General features: G+C 46.1%; 1 protein-coding gene across 1 annotated transcript in view; it reads left to right on the top strand.

Moving 5' to 3' along the window:
* STAG2 (stromal antigen 2) overlaps positions 1-23,568 on the top strand; it is a 613,131-nt gene that overhangs the window by 101,065 nt on the left and 488,498 nt on the right. Inside the window, 1 exon segment of the mRNA XM_033944545.1 lies at positions 11,594-11,672. Coding sequence (XP_033800436.1) covers positions 11,594-11,672 — 79 coding nt within the window.

Here is a 23,568-nt window from a genome sequence, read left to right as displayed (position 1 = left end):
ACATCTGGATGGCCGCCCTCTGTCGCTCCATCCTTTGGTGACACGCTTCATGAAAGGGTTACTCAGGGTTTGTCCCCCTCTTAAGCCTCCTTCAGTCGTGTGGAATTTGAATGTGGTTTTGGCTCAACTGATGAAACCTCCTTTTGAGCCACTCAACAAGTCTCTCTTGAAATTTCTGACTTGGAAGGTGGTGTTTCTGATTGCCCTCACCTCCGCTAGGCGGATTGGGGAGTTGCAAGCCTTGGTTGCGGACCCTCCTTTCACTGTCTTCCATCATGACAAGGTGGTTCTCCGCACCCATCCTAAGTTTGTACCTAAAGTTGTTTCTGATTTCCACCTCAATCAGTCCATTGTCCTTCCTGTGTTCTTTCCTAAGCCCCACTCCCATCCTGGCGAGACGGCGCTTCACACGCTTGACTGTAAGAGGGCGTTGGCATATTACCTTCAACGCACCAGGTCTCATCGGAAGGTTCCTCAATTGTTTTTGTCCTTCGATCCCAATCGATTAGGGCATCCGGTTTCCAAGCGCACTCTGTCTAACTGGTTGGCTGCTTGCATTTCCTTTTGCTATGCTCAGGCTGGACTTCCGCCCCCGGGTCGAGTCACGGGGCATAAGGTCCGAGCGATGGCAGCTTCAGTGGCTTTCCTCCGATCCACTCCTATGGAGGACATATGTAAGGCTGCCACTTGGTCTTCGGTTCATACGTTCACCTCTCATTACTGTCTGGACACTTTATCCAGGAGTGACGGCCGGTTTGGCCAGTCAGTTTTGCAAAATCTGTTTTCCTAAATTGCCATCCTCCCACCTGCCCTTTTTAGTTGGCTTGGAGGTCACCCACATGTGAGAATATCATGCCTGCTTGTCCTGGGATAAAGCACAGTTACTTACCGTAACAGGTGTTATCCAGGGACAGCAGGCATATATTCTCACAACCCGCCCACCTCCCCGGGGATGGCTTCTATGCTAGTTATGGAACTGAGGACCACGAGGTGGGATGCGCCCTCTAGTGGGCGAGAAGGCATGCACATGCGTGGTGCAGTGTGCAAACTTGAAACTTCTAGCAAGTTTGCTTGAAAAGCTGTCCGCGCTGGGGCTCCGTAGATGACGTCACCCACATGTGAGAATATATGCCTGCTGTCCCTGGATAACACCTGTTACGGTAAGTAACTGTGCTGTATGGCTCCTTAGGTAGTGCAGCGGTGCTCGCAGGGTTGTATGCGGTGAATTCAGTGAAGAATGGGTGTGACTGGATTTGCAGTAGCGTCAGAGGAGCAGGGTCTTTCCCACTCGCAGGAGACGCATGTGCACGTGTTCTCTACTGGCAGCAGCTCGGCGGCAGGCAAGGCCTTCTTCCTTGGAGGCGGGATTCGTTCCTCTATGCTACGGGTGCTGTGGTGTCGGAGACAGCCATGTTGCGGGACTGGGGCATGTTTTGCTGATACCACTGCAGTCAGACTCATGGACTTCGTTGAATTGGCATGGATCTGTCTGGTGCCCCCTCCTTCTATTGTGTGCTGGGTATCAATCTTTATCCCAGGACAAGCAGGCAGCATATTCTTAACGCATGGGTGACGTCACCGACGGAGCCCCGGTACGGACACTTTTAACTAGAAAGTTCTAGTTGGCCGCACCGCGCATGCGCGAGTGCCTTCCCGCCCGACGGAGGAGTGCGTGGTCCCCAGTTTCTTCGTTTTCGCGGAGTGAAGAAGACGCATGTGTTTTCAACGGCCGTTGAAAAATCAGTTTCTGCCTTCCCGCTCGCGTAATTTTTCATTTTTTTCTCTATTTTCCCTTCGGGTTACTTCTCTTTTTATTTAAAAAAAAAAAAAACAAACAAAAAAACTCGTCGAGTTTTCTTTATTTTTTCAGGCCGGCCCCGGCGGGGCCTGTTGCCACCATACAGGCCTCCATCTTCGATTTTGCAGAGGCCGTGTTTCCCTTCATGCCCCCTCAGCCGGGCTTTAAGAAGTGCCAGCGGTGTGCATGCCCGATTTCTCTTACCGACCTGCACAATTGGTGCCTGCAGTGCTTGGGTCCGGATCATCGGGCTGACACCTGCACCCGCTGTGCTACTCTTAAAAAGCGCACATTGAAAAATAGGCAGATCCAGCAAAATATTATTTTCGGTACCGGATCTGCCATGGAACCTGCTGCGACGTCGACGGCACCTAAAAAGTCGGCACCGACTACTTCGACGCCACCGGATCCTTCTTCAGGGTCGCTGGCCCCAGGTAAGCCGGCGAAGAAGCCTTCCACTTCCCTTGAGCGCCCTCCTACCATGGCTGCGACTCCGGTCCTCCCGGCACCGTGCCGACCCCGCAAGCGCTCCGCTCCGATATCGGTGACTGCCTCGTCATCGGCCTCCTCATTGCCGGAGCGTGGAGCGGCACCTATGGTACCGAAGAAGAAAAAAGCGGTACTGGTGTCTCCCCTGGACGACCGCATCGCGGCCATACTCCAAACCCAATTGCAAGAGCAGCTGCAGCAGCAACTCCAGCACCTGTTGCCGGCGATGTTGGCCCCACACCTTCCGGTACCGGACCGGTCCGAGCCTCGCCCGATCCCATCAGTGTCGACCCCCTCGGTACCGCTTAACACTTCCATGCCAGTGCTCTCGGCTGAACCACACCGTTCCTAACCTACGGTGCAGGCACGCTCTGATACCGACCCTTCCCGGTACCCGGAACGACACCGGTCTTCCTCTCCCGGTACCCCTCGGTACGCTCCGGCAAGTCTCTCTCCAAGACCCGCCATGCCGAGCCTTCCACACCGACGTCCCGCCGTGCGCACCCTGACGTCAGGGACCCGGACTTATGGGAAGAATCCCTGCCCGGTACAGAGGAAGACGCTTCGTCGACAGACGAGGAACCCTCGGTGGCTGATACCGGTTCAAAACCCAAACAGTCCTCTTTCACAAAATTCCTCAGGGAGATGTCAACGGCTCTTTCCATTCCCTTAGAATCCGACTCTAAAAAGTCCCAGGCTTTTCTCGATGCCCTAGACTTTGAGCAACCTCCCAAGGAATTCCTTAAGTTACCTGTCCACGACATCCTACGGGAAACTTTTTACAAAAACTGGGAGAATCCCCTCACTGTCCCCGGGGCCCCTCGCAAACTGGATAGCTTGTATCGGGTCATTCCGATTCCAGCGTTTGACAAGCCTCAATTGCCCCATGAATCTCTCCTGGTGGAGTCCACCTTAAAGAAAACTCAGGGCTCCAGTGTCTATGCCTCCACCCCTCCTGGCAGAGAGGGGAAAACTATGGATAAGTTTGGCAAACGCCTTTTCCAGAATGCGATGCTGGCCAACAGGGCAAATAATTACACCTTTCACTTCTCCTTCTACATGAAGCATCTGGTGCAACAACTCTCCTCCTTACAAAAATACATCCCTGAACGTAAGGTCCCCCTCTTCCAACAGCAAATTTCCAGTCTGCTCCAACTCCGGAAATTCATGGTACGCTCCATTTATGACTCGTTTGAGCTGACCTCTTGAGCATCTGCCATGGCTGTTGCCATGCGGCGCCTGGCCTGGCTAACGCACCTTGTCTTGGTGATGAACTCTTCGGGGAGTCCCTGGACTCAACAACCCAGAAACTCTCGGCACACGAGACCAGGTGGGATACTCTGGTGAAACCTAAAAAGAAGACTCCGCCTGCTCGCCCCTACAGACAGCAGTCTTCCTACCAGCGCAGGTTCTCGGCCAGACCTCTCAACCCGCCACAACAGCAACCTCGCTGACCTCGTCACCAGCATCAAACTCAGGTTCGCTCCCAGTCTCACCAACCTGCCAAGCCTCTCCCTCCGTCAAAACTATCTCAACCCTTTTGACTCTTTTCTCCAGGGCATGGCCAGTCTCCCACCATCATTGCCTCTTCCTCAGCCTATCGGAGGACGCCTCCAACTTTTCCTCAGCCGTTGGGAGGTCATCACATCAAACCAGTGGGTCCTCAACATCATTCGCCACGGCTACTCTCTCAACTTTCAGACTCTTCCACCAGACAGTCCTCCCAAAGAGTCCGCTTTCCACTCCTCCCTATCCTCCCTCCTCCTGAGGGAGGTCCACTCCCTCCTTCTTCTCAACGCCATCGAAGAGGTACCCTCAGACCAAAGGGGTCAGGGATTCTACTCCCGCTACTTCCTGGTTCCCAAGAAGACAGGAGACCTCCGTCCCATCCTCGATCTCCGGGACCTCAACAAGTGTCTGGTCAAGGAAAAGTTCAGAATGCTCTCCCTTGCCACGCTTTACCCTCTTCTCTCTCAACACGACTGGCTATGTTCCCTAGACCTCAAAGAGGCCTACACTCACATTCCAATCAATCTGACTTCACGTCGCTACCTCTGATTTCAGGTACAGCACCGCCACTATCAGTACAAAGTGCTACCCTTTGGCCTCGCATCATCGCCCAGGGTGTTCACCAAGTGCCTTATTGTGGTGGCGGCCTTTCTCAGGTCTCAACCTCCAGGTGTTCCCCTACTTGGACGATTGGTTGGTGAAAGCACCTACGTCTCCACTTGTGCTACAAGCCACTCAGCACACCATCTCCTTACTCCATCTCCTGGGGTTCGAGATCAACTACCCCAAGTCGCATCTGCTTCCCACACAGCGACTTCAGTTCATTGGAGCCGTTCTCGACACCACTCTGATGAGGGCGTTTCTCCCCTCCGACCGCCAACGGACCCTGCTCCACCTCTGCCGTCAGGTGCTCCTTCATCACTCCATTCCAGCTCGTCAGATGATGGTCCTCCTGGGCCATATGGCCTCGACGGTCCATGTGCTTCCTCTGGCGCGACTCCACCTCAGGACACCTCAGTGGACTCTAGCCAACCAATGGTCACAGACTACGGATCCTCTTTCTCATCCCATCTCTGACATCGTCTCTTCAGCAGTCTCTTCAATGGTGGTTGAACTCCTCCAATCTTTCCAGGGGTCTACTCTTTCATCTACCCCCTCACTCCATGATCATAACCACAGATGCCTCCCCCTATGCATGGGGAGCTCACCTGGGAGATCTTCGCACCCAGGGACTCTGGACCCATCAGGAGCGTCAACATCACATCAATTTCCTGGAACTCAGGGCCATGTTCTATGCTCTCAAGGCCTTCCAGCACCTTCTCTACCCTCAGGTTCTTCTCCTGTGCACAGACAACCAAGTCGCCATGTACTACATAAACAAGCAAGGCGGCACCGGATCTCCCCTCCTCTCTCAGGAGGCCATCCGCATCTGGACCTGGGCCACGGCCCACAGTCTCTTCCTCAAGGCTGTCTATATCCAGGGCGAACAGAACTCCCTGGCCGACAATCTCAGCCGCATCCTTCAACCTCACGAGTGGTCTCTGGATCCTCCCACACTCCGCTACATCTTCGCTCAATGGGGCACTCCTCAGGTGGACCTCTTTGCAGCTCCTCACAACCATCAGCTGCCCCATTTCTGTTCCAGACTCTTCTCTCCTCATCGTCTGGCCCTGGATGCATTCCTGCTCAACTGGACGGATCGGTTCCTCTATGCCTTTCCTCCACTGCCTCTGATGTTGCGGACATTATTCAAACTCTGCAGGGACAGAGCCACCATGATTCTCATCGCCCCTCGGTGGCCTCACCAGCACTGGTTCTCCCTCCTGCTCCAGCTCAGCTCCAGAGAGCCCATTCCTCTCCCTGTGTTTCCTACTCTACTTACACAGCAGCATCAGTCTCTACTGCATCCCAATCTGTCCTCGCTCCACCTGACAGCTTGGTTTCTCTCGGGCTGACCTCTCCAGACAATCTGTCTCAGCCTGTCCGTCGTATTTTGAATGCCTCCAGGAAACAGGCCACTCTCCAATGTTACCATCAGAAGTGGACTTGGTGTCTACTACATCACCACGATCCCACCTCATTGGCGGTGGAAACTGTACTAGACTATTTGCTCTCTCTGTCCGACGCTGGCCTCAAGTCTACCTCAATCAGAGTCCACCTCAGTGCCATCACTGCGTTCCATGAGCCTATCCTCGGAAAACCTCTCACGGCTCATCCCCTGGTTTCCCGGTTCATGAGAGGCCTCTTCAATGTTAAACCACCTCTGAAGCCTCCTCCAGTCGTCTGGGACCTGAATGTGGTTTTATCCGCCCTCATGAAACCTCCTTTTGAGCCTCTTGCCACAAATGCGCTCAAATTTCTTACGTGGAAGGTGTTTTTCCTCATTGCCATCACCTCTGCCAGAAGGGTTAGTGAGCTGCATTCACTGGTTGCCGACCCACCTTTCACTGTTTTTCACCATGACAAGGTGGTTTTGCGTACCCATCCTAAATTCCTTCTCAAGGTGGTCTCGGACTTCCACCTCAACCAGTCCATTGTGTTGCCTGTCTTTTTCCCTAAGCCCCATTCTCATCCTGGGGAACATGCGTTGCACACGCTGGACTGTAAGCGTGCCCTTGCATACTACCTTGACCGTACCAGGGCTCACCGCTCGTCCTCTCAGCTCTTTTTGACCTTCGACCCTAACCGTCTAGGTCGTCCTGTCTCTAAACGGACGCTTTCCAACTGGCGTGTTGCCTGCATTGCATTCTGTTATGCTCGGGCCGGTCTCTCACTGGAAGGTGCTGTCACAGCGCACAGGGTCAGAGCTATGGCTGCTTTTGTGGCTTTCCTCCGTTCCACGCCCATCGAGGAAATCTGCAAGGCTGCCACTTGGTCCTCAGTTCACACGTTCACTACTCACTACTGTCTGGATACCTTCTCCAGACGGGATGGACACTTCGGCCAATCTGTGTTACATAATTTATTTTCCTAATGGCCAACCATCCCTCCTTCCCTCTCTGTTCGCTTAGAGGTCACCCATGCGTTAAGAATATGCTGCCTGCTTGTCCTGGGATAAAGCACAATTACTTACCGTAACAGGTGTTATCCAGGGACAGCAGGCAGATATTCTTACGTCCCACCCACCTCCCCGGGTTGGCTTCTTAGCTGGCTTATCTTAACTGGGGACCACGCACTCCTCCGTCGGGCGGGAAGGCACTCGCGCATGCGCGGTGCGGCCAACTAGAACTTTCTAGTTAAAAGTGTCCGTACCGGGGCTCCGTCGGTGACGTCACCCATGCGTTAAGAATATCTGCCTGCTGTCCCTGGATAACACCTGTTACGGTAAGTAACTGTGCTTTCCAGTCCAGTTTCAGCTTGTTTCTGGACTGGGTCAGCAGAAGGAGAATTGCCGCAGAGTGTGGACAGTGGCAGGAGAGTACTCTGTTATTAGTGCGAGTATTTCCTCCTCCTTCCCAGGGTTCCTGTCTGGTGAGGATATATAGGATTGCCTGTTTTATTCTTCTGGGTGCAGTCTGCTGAGGATATGCAGGTTTGCCTGTTTTATTCTTCTTTCTGCTCTGTGCAGTGCTGCATTCGTCTGGTAGCGCTATAAATTTTTTTACTAGTAGTACTAGTAGGAGATTTGAATTTCAGCAGTCTCTGGCAGCAGAGTGAGGCGGCTTGATAGCACTTCACTTAGTCTTTATCTGCCGTCATCTACTATCTATAATAATAAAACGCTAAGCGCACGTGCGCACTCGCATCGCGTGTTCCCTGATCTGTCGGGATGTGCCGGCAAGAGTGCGCATTCGCGGTTATTACTCCAGAACTACTGATTCATGCACAGCCAGTCCTAGATCGGAATTGGGGAGAGGGGGGTGAACCCCTAACCAACCCCACTGAGGATGATCCCTTTCCTTATCAGCCAGGATGGCTTTCCCAGGGTGGGTGGGCTTGTCCCTGCCACCGGGGGCAGCGGCTGCCAAGGACCTAGAAGACAGCCCCGCCCGAGCCAGCTCACAAGGTCCCTTAGTCACGGAGAAAGGGCGCAGCAGGGACGACATCATCTCCCCCACCCCTCCCCCGGGTACAGCAGCGATCACCGTGAATTCAAACAGAAGTGCTCACGAGTGGCCACCGACTCCAGCGACTGCCCTCCGCCCCGCCTCCCTCTTCCGATTGGCTCACCGGCCCGCTACTGTTCAGAAGTCTTTTATCTGATTGGCCCGTAGTCTGCGCCAGGCGCTTCCCCCCCTAGTCTCTAACTGGGCGGAGTTCTCTGGCTGGCATCGCCCAGATGAAAACAAAGGAATCGAGACGCGCGAGGGGAATTGCTTTTTACCCCGTTCTCCGATTAGCTGTAGCGATGTATAGGGTGAGCCTCGGATTGGCTGATTGGGATAAGGAGAGTTGTGTGATGATGGTGCTGCTGATTTATGGTGATGTTCTACACAGGGACTCGGGGCTGGCAGATTAAGGTGGGTGAGGAAATGTCCAAGAAAGGAACAGATTGCCACTGGGTTACAGTGCAAGTCAAATCGGACAATTTGTTAGAACAGAAAAAAAGAAAGACAGAAAGCGGCTAAGGGGAGAGAGAGAGAGAGAGAGAGAAAGAGAAAGAAATACAGACAGACACACACACACATATTCTAGCACCCGTTAATGTAATGGGCTATAAGACTAGTGTTACTATATTTCTATCCAAGCATTCTACAAAATGTATTCTCTGTTTAGATGCCAATTTCCCTCCATCCCTCTTGAAGTAGCTAGGGAGTCCCATCTATGAGAATATGCTGCCTGCTTGTCCTGGGATAATCACTTACAGAATTGGCAAACTCTGATAATAAGAATTTAGTCAGATATTCAATTATCAAATATATATCATGCTGCATCCACAAATTTTTTTTATATAAAAAATATGAGGAATCTCAGAATGACACCCTGTCTAACATAGTACAGTGTGGCAGCACTCATCACTGGCTCATCCAATCGTGTATTTTCTTTTTAGAATTTAAAAAAAATTTAAATTAAGTACTTTTCGATTTTCTACCATTTCATTTACTGGCAATTCCTTATGATTTCATATAATTATTCTTCATGATTCATGATCCTTAGTTGCTTTGCATTTATCAATTCAATTCATTTCAATTCTATTCAGTTCCCATAGTAGTGAAAACTACTTAGCTTGTATACTGTCGCTGTTACACTGAACCCCACCAACGCGTTTCGCTTCTTCATCAGGATGGGGAAAGTGCCATAAATTGTAACAAACATAACATAGCAAATACTTACACAAGGGGAACACTAAAATACATTAAAACAATGAAAGTATCTTACCAACTACATTCATTCCACAACTTCACTATTCAAGCGCCCAGCCAGTGACTTAAAGATAGCCGCAGCGTTTCCTTCATGCATGATATAGCCCCCACTGACGTCATCCATAGGCTACCCAATCAAACTAATCCAGCTCCGGAACTTCAGAAATTTAAAAATGTTTTTTTTAAAAGGAGTAAACTTAAGAATAACAGAATACAAAATACACCCCCAATGTGGAGAAACAACTCCTCTTAAGAATGATAACATACAGCAAAGGAGGAGACTCACTCAGCTAATGACATCCAGTCGCTGGTCTCATTTAACCCTGAAGGTTGCATACTGTTAAGTTCAAACATCCAGCGTAACTCTTTTAAATTTAAAGTCCGTTCAGTGTTACCATCCTCCCACCCAATATTTACAGAATCAATTACTCTCAATTTTAAGTCTTGAATGGTATGTCTTAACAGTTTCCAATGACGAACTAAAGGGGTGGTCTCATTTTGAATATAGATCCTCGATTTATGGACTTTAAATTTAAATTTATGTGAGAATATCTGCCTGCTGTCCCTGGATAACACCTGTTGCAGGTAAGTAACGGAGCTTTTTATTTATTTTCGGTATTTATATACTGCCTATCAAGATTATCTAAGTGGTTTACAATAGGGTACTCAAACATTTTCTTTATCTGTCCTGGGGAGCTTACAATCTATCTAACGTACCTACCTTTTGTCGTTTGGTCATTTAATTATTCAAATCATTTATTTATTTATTTATCCATCCATTCAATTTTCTATACCGTTCTCCCAAGGGAGCTTAGAACAGTTTACATTAATTTATTCAGGTACTCAAGCATTTTTCCCTGTCTGTCCCGGCAGGCTCACAATCTACCTAATGTTCCTGAGGATTAAGTGACTTGCCCAGGGTCACAAGGAGCAGCATGAGTTTGAACCCACAACTCCAGGGTGCTGAGGTTGTAGCTTTAATCACTGCGCCACACATGCCCATGCTCTGATTTCTGTTTGTTTTCTGTTAATTCATTAGCCAGGGTCTACTGTCCATTTGACATGTCCTTCTTTCTCCATGCTCATCATCCATCTTCCTTCTGTGTACCTTCCCTTTCCTCCCTGCAGGTTCAACAGCCCCTCCCAAGAGTCCAGCACCCTCTCTCCCTTCCCCTGAAGCTCCAGTGTGTCTCTCCCTTTCCTCCAGCCCCCCATCACTCCATGTGGTCATCTCTCTCTCTCTCCTCCAATTGGACGGCTTTCTTCCTTACCCCTCCCTCCCTTCCATGATTACCCTGCAGGTCCAGTATTTCTCCCCTGTCCCTCCTTCTAGCTCCCCGTGGTCCAATGTTGCTACCATGCCTCAGTCGCCACCAGCAGGGACACTGCAGTGATTGAAAGAAGCTGACCCGGGGCTTCCATCTTTCCTATGACATGTCCTGCCTCCTCTGATTTCAACTTCCTGTTCTGTGTGGGCAGGACGCATTGAGGGAGGCTGAGGCCCTGGTACAGTTCCTTTCAATTGCTGCAGTGTCTCTTCTGATAGCAATTGAGGCATGGTAGCACCATTGGACCACGGGGAGCAGGAGGGGAGAGTGAGAGGAAAGCTGCTGGCAGCCCAGGACAGTGGGTGAGTGAAAGTCGGGCAGACTGTAGATGTGGCAGAGAGTCTTGAAAAGCTGGCTCTCAGTGGGTGCCTGAATGACTGACAGTGCTGCCAATGTAACAGAGGATTGGAGGTGCCAGGTGGGGGAAATGGCATTCCTCTCTGCTGGTCCAGTCTACTTCCTGTTTCCACGAAGGCAGGACCCAGCAGAGAGGAAGACCCAATGATGGGTGAAGGCTGCTGCCATCGGAAAGGTGAAGAAGTTTGGACGCTGACCATGGGAGCATCCCCTTATGCTCTGTCCCGCTCCCACCCATAGTGTCTGAATTGGTGAGTCAGATTTTTTTTTTTTTTTTTTTTTAACAAATTGATTTAAATCAATTCAGCCAAAATAAATCGGACAGCAGTAGTGTGCAATCTTTATACACAGAGGGCCTATGAATGCCAGTACTACCCCTAGTGGACTATATATATATATAGACCTGTGATTGATAAATAAATAAATATGAACTAAAAATGATGGAAACAAAATGCTAGAGTGGTTGTTCTGAAAATACTTGTGAAATGCAGTATTTAAACTGGCCAAAATCTGCTTAATGACACTTTCTTTTTAAACTTACCATGGTCTTGTGAGCTTCATAAAAAAGTCAATGGAGAGCTGTATTTGGCTCAAGGGCCACAGGTTGCCCACCCTGGTTAGACCAGTTTTGACTATTCTAGGAAAAACTAGATGAAGGTTGCATTAGTTTGAATATCCAAGAATCTAAGGCACTATTTGTTAAAAACAACAAAAAATGGAGCTTTTCATCATAAACAGCAAGTGATGCAGGTGAGTCTTAATTTTGCTGCTAATGCAGGCTTTTAATTCTTTATTTTCTGTCTTTACAGAGAATCAGAAACACATTTTTCATCTGATACAGACTTTGATGATATTGAAGGGAAAAATCAGAAACCAACCAAAGGAAAAGTATGTAAGACTACCTGAAATCTCTGAAAGTGAATTTCGCAACAAACATATCTTCTATAACTTCTTTGGCATACGAGACTGACTACTACATTATAGTTGTAGAATATCTGAAATGCATATATCCAGGTTTGCTTGACTGCGTGTTTTACTTTGAAATATGACACATTTAGAACAGAATCTTGACTTGTCTTTCATGAGATTTAACTGTTGTCAGATATCTCTTCATTTTTCCTGTTTATATGACAAATTTGAACATTCAAACAAAATTTAATGTTTGCATTTGAATGCAGCTTTGAAGTGTGGTTCTATATAGTAGAGCTGGAGAACATTTTAGTATTGCATAAAATAAAAATATTGTTCTTATGTATTGCTCATAGTTGTACATGGCACTTTTAGTGTAAGATGTATGGTGCCCGTTGGAACCCTTTAAAACAGAATTCTCCCAAAATTTCACAATAAGGTTGCACTGATAACCCAGCTGTTTAGAGTTATGAGGTAATATGTTCTTTCCTTTCAGGCTGAGGCCAGCACACCAAGAACTTGCCTTGAATGTGTGTTTGTGAATGAAATAATAAAATTCTGCTTTCTGACATGACATAAGATTTACATAGTTTTCCTCTCTATCCCAATATAGTTTTGGTTTCACTAAGTGTGTGTGTGTGTGTTGGGGGGGAGAGTAGGGGGAGCAAGATCTGTAAAACATGTAGCTATTTTGTTAAAAATAACTTGCAGATCAATAAAAGACATAGACTCTAAGTTGGGTCAGTGATTTACCTTGATATGGGAACATTTTTGGTCTACCTTTAACTCATGTGGCCCGGAGTTGTCCTTTGAACATGTGATTGGTGCAGTTTCTTTCTTTCCACAGCCATTTTCTGCTTCTGTACACCCACCTGGCATGGGGGGGTGGGGATTGGGAGGGTTAGTTTAAGGGTTGGGAGGAGGTTTTTCTTGGTACAGGTGAACATACTATGTTGTTGGGACCAATTTGTTGTTGAACTGTTTCAGTTTGTATTATGCTTGCTGACCAGGTGGTCTTTTGCTAGATTTTCTGTTTACGGTGTTGTATGTTCCCTTGAAATTCAATAAAGATAGTTAAAAAAAATATATTTCAGGATACAGGACTTCAGCAGCAAGGGAGATAGCTTCCATGTTAAACACTGCAAATTGGCTACATAGAAACATGATGGTAAATAAAGGCCAAATGGCCCATCCAGTCTGCCCATCCACAGCAACCACTATCTTTTCTTCTCTCCAAGAGATCCCATGTGCCTATCCCAGGCTTTCTTGAAATCAGACACAGTCTGTGTCTTCACCACCCCTACCAGGAGACTGTTCCACGTATCTATCAGCCTTTCTGAAAGAAAAAGTATTTCTTTAGATTACTCCTGAGCCTATCACCTCTTAACTTCATCCTATGCCCTCTCATTCCAGAGCTTCCTTTCAAATGAAAGAGACTTGACTCATGCGTATTTCCATCATGTAGGTATTTAAACATCTCTATTATTTTTCCCCTTTCCGGCCTTTCCTCCAAAGATCCATATTGAGATCTTTAAGTCTGTCTCCATACGCCTTATGACAAAGACCATACACCATTTTAGTAGCCTTCCTTTGGACCGACTCCATACTTTTTATATGTTTTTGGAGGTACGGTCTCCAGAATTGTACACAGTATTCTAAATGAGGTCTCACCAGAGTCTTGTACAGGGACATCAATACCTCCTTTTTCCTATTGGCCATACCTCTCTCTATGCACCCTAGCATCCTTCTAGCTTTCGCCGCTACCTTAAGATCATCACATACAATCACACTCAAGTCCCGCTCTTCTGTCGTGCACATAAGTTCTTCACCCCCTAAATTGTACCGTTTCCTTGGGTTTTTGCAGCCCAAATGCATGACCTTGCATTTCTTAGCATTAAATTTTAGCTGCCAAATTTCAAACCATTCTTCAAGCTTCGCCAGGTCTGTCTTCATGTTATTCACACCATCCTAGGTGTTTACTCTATTGCAGATTTTTGTATCATCAGCAAAGAGATAAATCTTACCTGACAACCCTGCAGCAATATTGTTTATAAAAATATTTAAAAGAGCAGGTCCAAGAACAAAACCTTGAGGCACACTGCTTTCCTCAGAGTGATCTCGGTCACCTTCCAATCAACCAGTTTTTGACCCAGCCCATCACTTTGGGACTCACCCAAGGGCACTCAGTTTATTTATTAAACGTCTTTGTGGAACACTGCCAAAGGCTTTGCCAAAATCTAAATACACCACATCTAGCACACTCCCTCTATCCAATTCTCTGGTCACCCAGTCAGAGAAATTGATCAGATTTGTCTGACAAGACCTACCTCTAGTGAATCCATGTTGCTCCAGGTCCTGTAATCCACAGGGTTCCAGAAACTTCACCATTCTCTGTTTTATAAGTGTTTCCATTAATTTGCTTACCACAGAAGTCAGACTTACCGGCCTGTAATTCCCTACTTCTTCCTTACTTCCACTTTTGTGGAGAGGGACCACATCCGCCCTTCTCTAGTCCTCCGGTACCACTCCCGACTCTAGAGACTCGTGGAAAAGGTCAGTCAGCAGAGCTATCAGAACTTCCCTAAGTTCCTTCAGCATCCTTGGATGTACACTATCTGGCCCCATCACTTTGTCTAGCTTTATTTTATCTAGCTCCTCACGAATACAACCCTCTGAAAATCGATCAGGGTGTACCACTCCTCCATTCCTATTCATGTTTGTTTTCTGCGGTCCTGCTTCCTGCGCTTCAACCGTGAACACAGAGCAGAAATATCTGTTAAGCAATTCACCCTTTTTATCAGCTTCTACATATTTCTCCCCTTCACCTTTGAGTCTCACAATGCCACTTTTGAACTTCTTCCTATCACTAATATATCGAAAAAATGTCTTGTCTCCCTGTTTTACCATGTCAGCTATTTTTTCTTCCATTTGCATCTTTGCTTTCCTGACTATACGACCAGCCTCTCTTAACTTTTCCAGATATTTTTGCCTGTCTTCCTCTTTCTGCGATCTTTTGTAATTTATGAAAGCTAACATCTTATTCCTTACTTTCTCAGCTACTACTTTTGAGAGCCAAAGCAGCTTTCTTTTCCTCTTACTTACTTGCCTCACAAAAAGATTTGTTGCTCTTACAATTACTTCCATTGTATTTCTATTCCTTCCAGACGTTCCCATCCAGACAATTCCTTGATGTAATCCCCCATCAGAACAAAGTTATTTTTTAAAAAAAAGTCTAGAACCTTTGCTTTTGAATGAGTCCTCTCTATAGCCATCTTAATATTGAACTGTACCATGCAGTGATCACTGGATGCCAGATGATCACCCACTGTAACATCAGACACACTTGCCCTGTTTGTAAGCACTAAGTCCAGTATGACCCCTTCCTGCGTGGGTTCCATTACCAACTGCTGGAACAGTTCTTCTTGTAGAGAATCCAGGATCTCCCTACTTCTAGAAGATCCCGCAAGACTTAGCCAGAAGGAAAGATTTATAAACCTATAAAGAGTTTTACCTCATGCAAAATTGTCATTTCTTTAATAAGACATTAACTTTTTTTTCTGAGGCCCTCCAAGTACCTACAAATCCAAAATGTGACCCTGCAAAGGGTTTGAGTTTGAGACCACTGTTATAGAGGTATCATAATCTCTTATTTCAAAAAAAATTAATAATTGCCCCAAACAATTTCTATTTTCTTAACTTCATCTTGTCATCCCAAAAAGATTTTTTATCCTACTATATTTTGATTTTTCTGTAAAGATCTCTTTAAACACCAGATGTTGCTAAGGGAGATAAGCATATCAAGATTTAGGAACTCAGATCATAGGTACCCTCCAATGATTAAATACCATTCCAGGTCCACATCCTATGATCCATTTGTTTAATCATATATTCTTACTTCTCCCATCCTATCTTATAAATTAATTGTGTGTGCTATCTTGTGTTGTTAAAACATAATCTGTATTATTAAATCTGTGTGTTTTATCAATTGATTTTAATCAAATCGCTGATTTCTTACGTAGCTGGTTTCTTGAATATCACCATAACAATAATAAGGAAGAAAACACTTATCTTATAGTGGAACCAGTCACAATCAGCGCTGAATCCAATATATAGACTCTATAATCATCCTATTACCCTTTTTGTTCTCTAGAAACCTAAATAGTAGCAGCATTCCATGCCACTGATCCCCATGTCTGTCTTTAATAGCAGACTGTGGGACATAAAATGATGGAATAGATTTTCTTTGTACTTGAGGATCTTTCTGTCTCCATGCAATTCAGGGTAATCATTAGAGACTGACACTTTTATGATTAATGCCATTGTGTCCCCCCCCCACCCATTTTACAACTATGTTTGATTTTCTTGTTTCTAGTTTTTTATTGGTTGGGATGTGGATGTTCCAGGTTATCACCTCAATTTCTACATTTCTTACAGTTATGATTCTATTGCTTTTATTGTACTGTGATATTTTATTCATTGGAAACTGTTACAATGTTACCTTGCATCTTTCCAAATACAGTGGACCTTGGTTTACGAGCATAATTCGTTCCAGAAGCATGCTCGTAAACCAAAGTGCTCATATATCAAAGCGAGTTTCCCCATAGGAAGTAAGGGAAACTGCTTGATTAGTTCTCCCCCCTCCCAAAGCCACTGGCGCTGCTCCACCTCATCACATCCCAAAAGACCCCCTCACCCCCGATGCCACTGGCGCTTTTCCAACCCCCTCCCCAAGAACTGGCATGGCCCCCCTCCCCCCGCTTGCGAACACTTCCTCCTCCGCGAACCGGCATCGCCCGCCCAAACACAAGTCCTTACTCTGATTTGGCACCAGCACGCAGCACCAATCCACAGGACGTGCCAGTGCTGATGCCTGAAGATCCTGCCTCTTGCCTGGGCTGGGCCTTGAGCATCTGTACCTGCTCAAGGCCTTCTTGCTCCCACTCTTCTTGAGAATCTCGGAGAGAGCGAGAGCCAGAAGACTTTGAGCATACGCAGATGCACAAGGCCCAGCCCAGGCAAGAGGCAGGATCTTCCAGCACATCCTGTGGGTTGGTGCTGCATGCTGGTGCCAGATTAGGGTTAGGGCTTATTTTGGGGTGGGCAGGTGATGCCGGTTCTCAGGGAGGGGGGCTTGCAAATCAAGTCAATGCTCGGTTTGCGAGGCACGGTTTGCTTGAGTGTTTTGCTCGTCTTGCAAAACACTCGCAAACCAAGGTTTGACTGTATTTAAAATTAATCTCTTGTTGTTGTTTTTGCTAGTTATTTCTCTCTGTACCTTTTGGTGGATTGTTGCTCCTTATCTGCTAGATGTCTATATATCCCTTCCAATTCAAGTTTCTTGATGGGTACAATCATTAGTGAGATGTTTGTTTTATTTCTTTCCTAGGAAAGTTGCCTTAGCACATTTATCCAGGTCAGAAGTCATCTGATGTTATCTTAAAAGCTTTTTACTAAGCAGACCTGTTCTGCCAAATGTTGAACACAGGAACTGTAAAGCTTAAAATCATCTAACAACAGTAGTTATTACCTCTGGGTTTTTTGCATGGTCTAGGATTAGATCTAAATCTAAAACAAATCAAAAAGTAGATTTAAAGGATTAAGTGCTGTAGAAGAGTGGCAGTAGTCTCTCTGAAATATTCCTTTCTTGAACCTGATTATTAGGAATGACACACTTTCACTTTTTATGGAGTGTGGTTTGCCACATTTTCCTGGTAAAGTTAATGTACTCAATCAATTCAGCATTTATTTTGTACATGTCAAGGCAATGTATTATTTAGGCATGTGGTTCAGCATATTCTCACATGTGGGTGATGTCATCCATGGATCCCCGGTACGGACAGCATTAAAAGTGTAGTATCACTTTTAAGTTTTTAGAAACTTCGTGATTGCCCTCACCACGCACAGGGACAGAAGATTGACAGAAGAATATCTTGCGATGGGTAAGTGCTGATCAGATAGAACACTTGGGGAATCCGGAATCGACGTATGACAGAATTGTTTTCGAATATTGTCAATTTTTTCATGAAAATATTCTGTGAGTTCCTGGGTCGTTGTAATTGTCTTGATTTGGAGAATTTGTGGAAATAGATTTTAAAATGGAGTAAAAAATTGTTGGTTTATTTGCTTTCGATAAATGGGATGAGTAGTAATTTTTCTTAGATTGGTTGATTTTAGCTTTATAGAAGGATACTTGTTCTTTGTAGTATTTCAGATTTGTAGGAGTTTTTGTTGTCTCCATTTTCTTTCAAGAGATCTCAGCTGTTTTTTTCAGTAGGATAAGCTCCTCTGTACCTATCAGCACTGAGGATGGGACAAACACTCAGGACACCTTGTAAAAGAGGTTGACATAAAGGCAGTCCCCACCTGGAGCTCCTAATGTAAAAAAAAAAGAACATAAGATATACCTAAATGAGAAGGCAGGGACCATTCCCTGCAGAGCACAGTGCACCCCAGGTTTGTCCGCTAGTGGGTTTGAGTGCAGGCTACGTGGTTCCTTGGTTGTTTATCTGAGATCGGGGCCAACTGTGTTCCTCCACCCTTTAGCATGCGCAGGTTCAGGGAGGGGTGCATGTTTCCGGCTGGTGCGTTGGGCCTGAGAGACAGTCAGAAGAAACAGGCAGTGCAGGTTCCAGGCTTTTTGAGACTGAGGATCTCTCTGTAGGCTTTTACAGCTTCCAGCACATAACATGGCACAGAAAGTATCAGGGTGACAGCCTGGGCAGATTAATTTGGGGGGGTTGGTTTTTTTTCCTCAAAATTTCATCTTATGTTGGGTTTATGATGTCATATGTCAAAGAAAAAAAGGTTCAACTTTTTACAATAGTAAGTGATCTTGCTTTAATATTGAGTCATAGGATGTGGTGTCAACAGTATACTGTTGTATTTTATCACTAGTTAGGACCCTACCTCCTAACATAGTACTAAATAAATTTATGAAGGCTGCCTTTTTTTTTCCCCAAGACATCAAGAATAGAGAACCAATTTAGAAAAGAACTGCTAAAATGATGAAGGACCTGCAAATTGAATTATGCAAGGAAAGGCTTAATACATTGAAATTATGCTTATAGGAGGATAGAAGGAATAGAGATATATCATAAAAATATTACAATGTTTGCCTTTTGTAGATTACAGAAAAGTGAAATTCACTGTAGAAAATGAATTTCTAGACTAGCAATCATAAAATGAAGCTGGAGGGGAGGATAGTTTGCTGAGTGGAAACCTGAGAAAATACTGGGAGGGCAACAGATATACATATTAGTTTGAGGTGAAGCATTGGAAATCAGTGCTGTGGCAGAAACTGTGCTCTGGAAAAATATGAAAGGCAATGGCCAGAAAAGGGTTGTGAATGAACAGTAGGGGTAGAAAAAGGTAGAAAAATTCTAACTGGGTTGGAATTTTCAGGATATAACTCTCCAGAAGCCAGCTGGGTAAACTGGGCGTTGATGCAGGCATCAACTTAAATACTTAGGCGCCAGCTGAGTGAAGGAAGGGGTATATAAATAAAGCCGTTTTATCCCAGGATAAGCAGGCAGCATATTTTCAACATATGGGTGATTTTATCTACGGAGCCCTAATGTGGACAGCGTCGCAAGTAGACTTGCTTGAAGAACTTTTAGAAAGTTCGCGACTGCCTTCCTGCCTGAGGTAGGACATGTGTCTCCTCAGTTCTAAGTTTTCCACGGAGCCGAGAAGCACTCGTTTCAAGGCTCTGCGCGAAAGTTCAAATGCTTCCCATCTCTCGCCACGGCTCGTGTATTTTCTTACAGGGTCACCATGTTGTTTGCGCGTTTGTTTAAAAAAAAAAAATTTTTTTTGTGTTTTCAATCGTGTCACAGCAGGGCATACTCCGCATCCTCAGTCTGCGGGCTTCGATTTTGCCACAGCCGTGTTTTATTCCAAGTCCCATGCCGGTCACATGGTTCAAGAAGTGTAGCTGGTGTCAATGCGTGATCTCCATCACTGACCCACACAAGTGGTGTGTACAGTGTTAGGACCTGATCATCATCCGGAGTCGAGTACCTGCTTTTCTTCTGGAATGGACGAATCAGTTTCTGTATGCATTTCCTCTCATTCTCAAGACATTTGTCAAATTCAAACACAAACATGCCACTGTGATTCTAATAGCTTCTTGGTGGCCCAGACAACCTTGGTTCTCCTTTCTACTTCAACTCAGCAGCAGAGAGCCTCTACTTCTACCAGTTTTTCCCATCAGGGGTCTCTGCTTCATCCCAACCTGCAGTCTCTGCACCTGACAGTTTGGTACCTCTCAACGTAGCTGCCACTCTCCAGTTCTTTCAAATCTGTTAAGGACATTTTAGAGGCTTCCAGGAAGCCGACCACTAGACAATGTTACAACCAGAAATGGACTAAGGTTTTCTGCTTGATGTACCATTCATCGCAAGGAGCCTCAATCTACCTCCTTGGCTTCATTCAGTTCTTGGCTTCATTCAGTTCTGATTTACCTGTTTTCATTTATCTCAATCAGGCATCAAATCAACATCCATTTGAGTCCATCTTGGTGCAATTGTGGCTTTTCATCAGCCACTAGAAGGGAAATCACTATCTGCTCATCCTGTGGTTTCAGATTTATGAAAGGACTTTTCAATGTCAAACCTCCTCTCAAACTGCCTCCAGTTGTTTGGAATCTCAATGTGGTTCTTGCTCAGTTGATGAAGCCTCCATTTGAACCAATGTCTTCGGCTCATCTAAAATATCTCACTTGGAAAGTGGTCTTCCTCATTGCTCTCACGTCTGCTTGCAGAGTCAGTGAGCTACAAGCTTTAGTAGCAAACCCACCTTTCACAGTATTCCATCATGACAAGGTGGTCCTCCGTACTCATCCTAAATTCTTGCCTAAAGTGGTTTCAGAATTTCATCTCAATCAATCCATTGTTCTTCCAGTGTTTTGTCCAAAGCCTCATTCTCATCCTGGAGAATCAGCTCTTCATACTCTGGTCTGTAAGCGTGCTTTGGCTTTCTACTTGCAAAGGACTAAACCACAGAGATCTTCTCCTCAATTTGTTGTCTCCTTTAATCCAAACCAGTTGGGACATCCAGTTTCCAAGTGCACCATCTCCAACTGGTTGGCGGCTTGCATCTCTTTCTAATATGCTCAGGCTGGACTGCATCTAGAGGGTCAAGTCACAGCCCATAAAGATAGAGCCATGGCAGCATCAGTAGCTTTCCTTAGATCTACAAATCTGCCACTTGGTCCTCGGTTCATACATTCATCTCTCATTATTGTCTGGATTCTTTTTCCAGATGGGATGGCCACTTTGGTCAGGCAGTATTACAAAATTTATTCTCCTGAATTGCCAACACTTCCACCATCCCATTCTGGTTAGCTTGGAGGTCACCCATATGTTGAGAATATGCTGCCTGCTTGTCCTGGGATAAAGCACAGTTACTTACTGTAACAGGTGTTATTCAGGGACAGCAGGCAGATATTCTCACAACCCACCCACCTCCCCTAGTTGGCTTCTTAGCTAGCTATCTGAGCTGAGGAGACGCGCGCCCTACCTCGGGCGGGAAGACACTCGTGAACTTTCTAAAGTCCTTCAAGCAAGTCTGCTTGTGAGGCTGTGTCCGCATCAGGGCTCTGTGGATGACGTCACCCATATGTTGAGAATATCTGCCTGCTGTCCATGGATAACACCTGTTACAGTAAGTAACTGTGCTATTTCTCCATCTCCCTCCTGCCCCCTCTGCTTACCTGTTAAGTCCCTGGTGGTCCAGCTAGAACCGTGGCAGGAGCAACCTTCCTTCACTCCTGCCTGTGAACAACCTCTAGCTAACTAATTGCTGGGAGTTCGTGAGGTCCTGTGAGAACTCGCAGCAGCCAATTAGGTAGTGACTTTGCACGGACAGGAGTGAAGGAAGGTTGCTCCTGCTGCAGTTCACCACTGGACTACCAGGTCTTTCTGCATGCCTGGCAAAGGCCTGCAGCAGGTTCGGGAAGGGGGTGAGTCAGCGCTGACCTGAATATAAACCAAGACCCCCCCCATTTGTGGGCCATTTTTTTGGCCCAAAAATCTGTTTATATTTGAGTATATATGGTAAATTTGACCCTTAATGTGTCATTGTTAACCTCCTGTCTAAATCCCCTCATCCTTACTGGTCTTAAACAGATATCCATCCAGCCATCTCTCTTTGATAACCAAACAACCAGACACCTACCCAATCAGCTCCCATTCTCATATCTTTTGATCTCTCCATTTCCAGTACAAATCCCTCAGAGGCCTAGATTCTCAAAACAAAATTGGCATTTAACTCAGTCGCTAAATCAGTTCCAGCCGGTTTAGCCTGCATGCATTTTAGCAGCGGATTATCAAAAAGGTCTTTTGCGAGTTTTCTAGCAGTCTCCGACACTGTTCAGTATTCAAACGAGTAATGCGGTGGATTGTTAAACATTTCCAGGGTCTCCAAGAGAGGTGTTGGCTTTTAGAGACAAAAGGAACAAAACAAGAAGACCCAATATTCCACAGAAGAAGGAGTAATCCAGAAAAAAAACGAACTGTGGAGAAACACAATGTTCTTGACTTTTTCCTTTATTTCTTCAAAATATCTTCAAACAGTGATAGGAATATGTGCACTAGAGAATGACACGGTGGCGGGTTATCTGCGGCTAGCCGCATTTAGCCGCGGGTAACCCACCGAAACGGGGAAGAAAAAATAGTGGCCTCTGCGGGACGGGGACAAAGCCATTCACCGCCCCGTGGAGCGGTGAATGAACTTGTCCCCACAGTAAGGCAATCAAGGATTGCGTGTTCCCCGCCATCTCCCTCGCTCCCTCCTTACCGCCGGTTGAATTTCTGCCGGTTCGCGCGAAAAAAAAAAAAGCCTCCTTCCTTTTCCCCTGCTCTTACCGCCATGCTTATGCTGCAGTTACTAAAGCCTCCAAGATATATTCACCCGAAGTGGTTCAAAACACACTATACAAAACTGATAACCTATACCACTTCCAGAAAGAATGTATCCAAAATATATTCTCTTACACTTCTAGCTACTCAGGAAAAGGCCTCAGAATAGGAGCCTACGCGCAGTCCTATCACAGACTGGAACTTCAGCGTAGCAGCTCCTTGCTCCAATCATTGGCCCCAAAAACCTGAGGATTTATTTAGTTCACTTTAATTATTTTTAATATATATGTATACTTTTTTAGGCTTTTTTAAAAACTTTTTTTCAAATTATTCTTAACCTCATGGATACATCTCTCTGATGGTTTGAGAAAGAATTTGACAACTAAATACTGAATACTTATCTCAGTGTTGTCATTGCTAATTCATGTGTTGCCTGTTCACTGCCAATATATTGCCAACGTGGCCAGCGTTTCATGGACATAACATTCGGTCCACTGCTGAAGCAGTGGACCGAATGTTATGTCCATGAAACGATGGCCACATTGGCAATATATTGGCAGTGAACAGGCAACACATGAATTAGCAATGACAACATTGAGATAAGTATTTAGTTGTCAAATTCTTTCTCAAACCATCAGGACAATCTGAGCCTCAAGTCCCTCCCTAGATGCATTGGGTGAGGCTTTAGGTGTCCGGGCCAATTAGAGCCTTAGACTCCTCGCCGGTACATCTGGGGAGGGGCCTAAGGCTCTGATTAGGCCAGATGCATAAGGCCCCTCCCATAGGAAGGGCCTTAAACAACCTGGACCAATCAGAGTCTTAGGCCCTCCCTGGGGAGGGGAAGGCCTATTTTGAAGAGGTGGGCCAGTTGGCTGGAGGGAGTAGGCATCCTTCCGGCCAGCCATCTAAAGAAAGGTAAGGGGGAACGGGCAGGAGTCCTCAGAGGCTTTGGTAGCGGGAGAACATGGGCATTTCTCCCACTGCCTAGGAGGGTTGGTGGCGGGAGACTGTGGGCA

The sequence above is a fragment of the Geotrypetes seraphini genome, chromosome 5 (assembly GCF_902459505.1).
Source record: "Geotrypetes seraphini chromosome 5, aGeoSer1.1, whole genome shotgun sequence".
NCBI classification, from domain to species: Eukaryota; Metazoa; Chordata; class Amphibia; order Gymnophiona; family Dermophiidae; genus Geotrypetes; species Geotrypetes seraphini.
The sequence above is the reverse complement of the archived record's forward strand: the minus strand, read 5'-3'. Positions and strand labels throughout refer to the sequence as shown.